Source organism: Idiotropiscis lumnitzeri, chromosome 1 (genome assembly GCF_059441095.1).
Source record: "Idiotropiscis lumnitzeri isolate Australia: NSW breed Sydney's pygmy pipehorse chromosome 1, RoL_Ilum_1.0, whole genome shotgun sequence".
Classification (NCBI taxonomy): domain Eukaryota; kingdom Metazoa; phylum Chordata; class Actinopteri; order Syngnathiformes; family Syngnathidae; genus Idiotropiscis; species Idiotropiscis lumnitzeri.
This window is the reverse complement of record NC_142391.1, coordinates 27,403,638-27,405,906: the sequence shown is the minus strand read 5'-3', so window position 1 is coordinate 27,405,906 and position 2,269 is coordinate 27,403,638. Positions and strand designations below refer to the sequence as shown.

Here is a 2,269-nt window from a genome sequence, read left to right as displayed (position 1 = left end):
TGAAGAGAACACAGCACTTGAGTACCCTCTGACACTAAGTGGCCTCTCTCGCAGGCAGACTTGTGGATGGGAACATGTCGGATCCAGTCAAACCTCGGACGTCTTTCCTCATTGAGGACATCCTCTCCCTGAAAGATGATGAGGACTTTGTTGGGAAATGTTGCACCCAGGAAAGAGAAGAATGGGAAGAAGAAGCCAAAAAGTTGTCAGAGTCAACAACATTTGTGCCGCACACAGGTGAGCTCAACATCCGAGCGGAACTCATTGCTTAATTATTTGGCTCAGGATGGGGTTTCCTCCTGATTTATTGACTCCAAAGACTGATCCTATCTCCTTATTCTCAGCATCTCTGGACACATCGTGTCCTGGCACGTCCGAGCCGGGCGGCTTCGCATCCACGGAAAAACCCAAACGCTCCCGAGCGGCGTTCACACACCTCCAAGTGCTGGAGCTGGAAAAGAAGTTCAACCACCAGAAGTACCTGTCGGCGCCCGAGAGAGCCCACCTGGCCGGCGTGTTAAGACTGACCGAGACCCAGGTGAAGATCTGGTTTCAGAACCGCAGGTACAAAACCAAGAGGAAGCAGCAAGCCTCGGAGTTCCTCAAGGACACGTACAAAGCGGACAGACTGGACTCTGTGGTGTTCTTCAGTTCTTTCTGTAGAGCGTACCAGTACAGACCATACTTGTGGGACTACGGCGGGCCCTGGAGGCCTGCGTTGTGGTGAAAATCGTGCATCAAATAAAATGTTTATTGACTATGCCAATGTGCCTTTTGATTGCCGTTACTCACAGTGATTTATAGAAGTAAAGTGTCGCATTTTGATATTGATCTGTTTCCTACAGTGATATTTGAGAAGTGTGTATGAAACTGGGAGTACTTTGCAATGAGCATTCAGTACCCAAGAAGAAGCTCTCAGTTTCGAAACTGTTGAGAATTTGAATCAACTGTATATTTTTTTTAATCATTCATAAAATGGAACTTTCCGACTTTGTTAATAAGAAATAAATCACATTTTACATGTACACCACCGTCCAGAATTTTGTCATGTTCTTGTGTGATTTTCAACAAAAAGGTCATTTTTAAAAATAATTTTCAAATGTGTCAATGTACATCAAGCGTTTGACTTAACTCACCCAAAATGTTCCCACCAAAACATGCAAAGCACAACAGCACAAACTAAATTCAATCAATCAAAGCATGTAAAAATGGACTTTAGCACCGTTTTTGTATTGATTCGAATGCTGTAGCCAGTTGGAGATGTGGCTGATACAGCAACTGTGCACACAGGAATGACAAGAAGCACTAATGCGATGACTTGGAGATAACGTGGCAGTACAGTGAGTGTGCCGGGTCAGGCGGTACAACAGCGTCACGATTGGCTGCAACAGTCGGGAAAGTTCAATCCGAGTAGCGAGTTCACACGGGTAGTCATCTCCGATTTGATAGGAGGACGAGTGCCACACACAAGAACAAACCATGTCAACAACACAACTGACAAACATCTTAAAGAGCTTCTTCTTATCTCAGTACGTGAGCATCGCAAGATGTCAACGTGGCATGAAGCGGAGAACCTGTCAAGTGGCTCCTTGCCTCCGAGCGACCCTTCCAAGTGGACCAACCGGTCGGGTCAAGCGCGTGAGGGACAATAAAGAACAACTTGACTTTCGAGACATCCATAAGTCAAACTTCTTATCATCGGCGTGGCCCTCAGCGTAAATAGGTAATTAGACATGAAGAAGGCAGATAGCGTCTGTTTTGACGGCCTTGAGAATGTGACAGTTATCTAGAAATGTCTCTCAGCGGGCGGGCCGCTTGTGGACATGTTGAATACGATAAAGGAATTTGTCAATGTAATGCCCGCACAGAGACGTGGTACATTGGCCTAAACACGATCGGAAGACGTACAATGGCAACTTCAAGTCTGAAACTTGTTCCATGAAATTGAATACATTTATTCCAACCAATCTATTTATTCTCTGAATATCAGCCCATTTCTTTTGGCATGACATTTTGTCCAATTTGATATTGGGCTCGACTGTATTGTGCTACCATGTGAATCCAATCTGACCAGGGCCTTCAGAATCAGTAGCGATTTCAGAATCAGCAGTGACAGGTTTTCATGTCGCAAAGACATTTTGAACATGTTCAAAATTGGATAGCGACGAGAAAAAATGGTTGCAACCATTGCAAATGTCTGGCCCTGGTGAAAAAAAAACATTCTCTACCTTCGCTCAGACTATACAATACAACTTTTTATATATAGGAT

At 44.6% G+C, this 2,269-nt stretch overlaps 1 protein-coding gene across 1 annotated transcript; it reads left to right on the top strand.

Annotated features, from left to right (window-relative positions):
* nkx3-1 (NK3 homeobox 1) lies at positions 1–1,025 on the top strand. The gene is made up of 2 exons (XM_088306252.1): positions 1–237; positions 345–1,025. Exons 1-2 carry the CDS (start codon positions 75–77, stop codon positions 725–727), a joined length of 546 nt encoding a protein of 181 aa, XP_088162378.1. The 5' UTR covers positions 1–74; the 3' UTR covers positions 728–1,025.
* Positions 1,026–2,269: the final 1,244 nt, after the last annotated feature.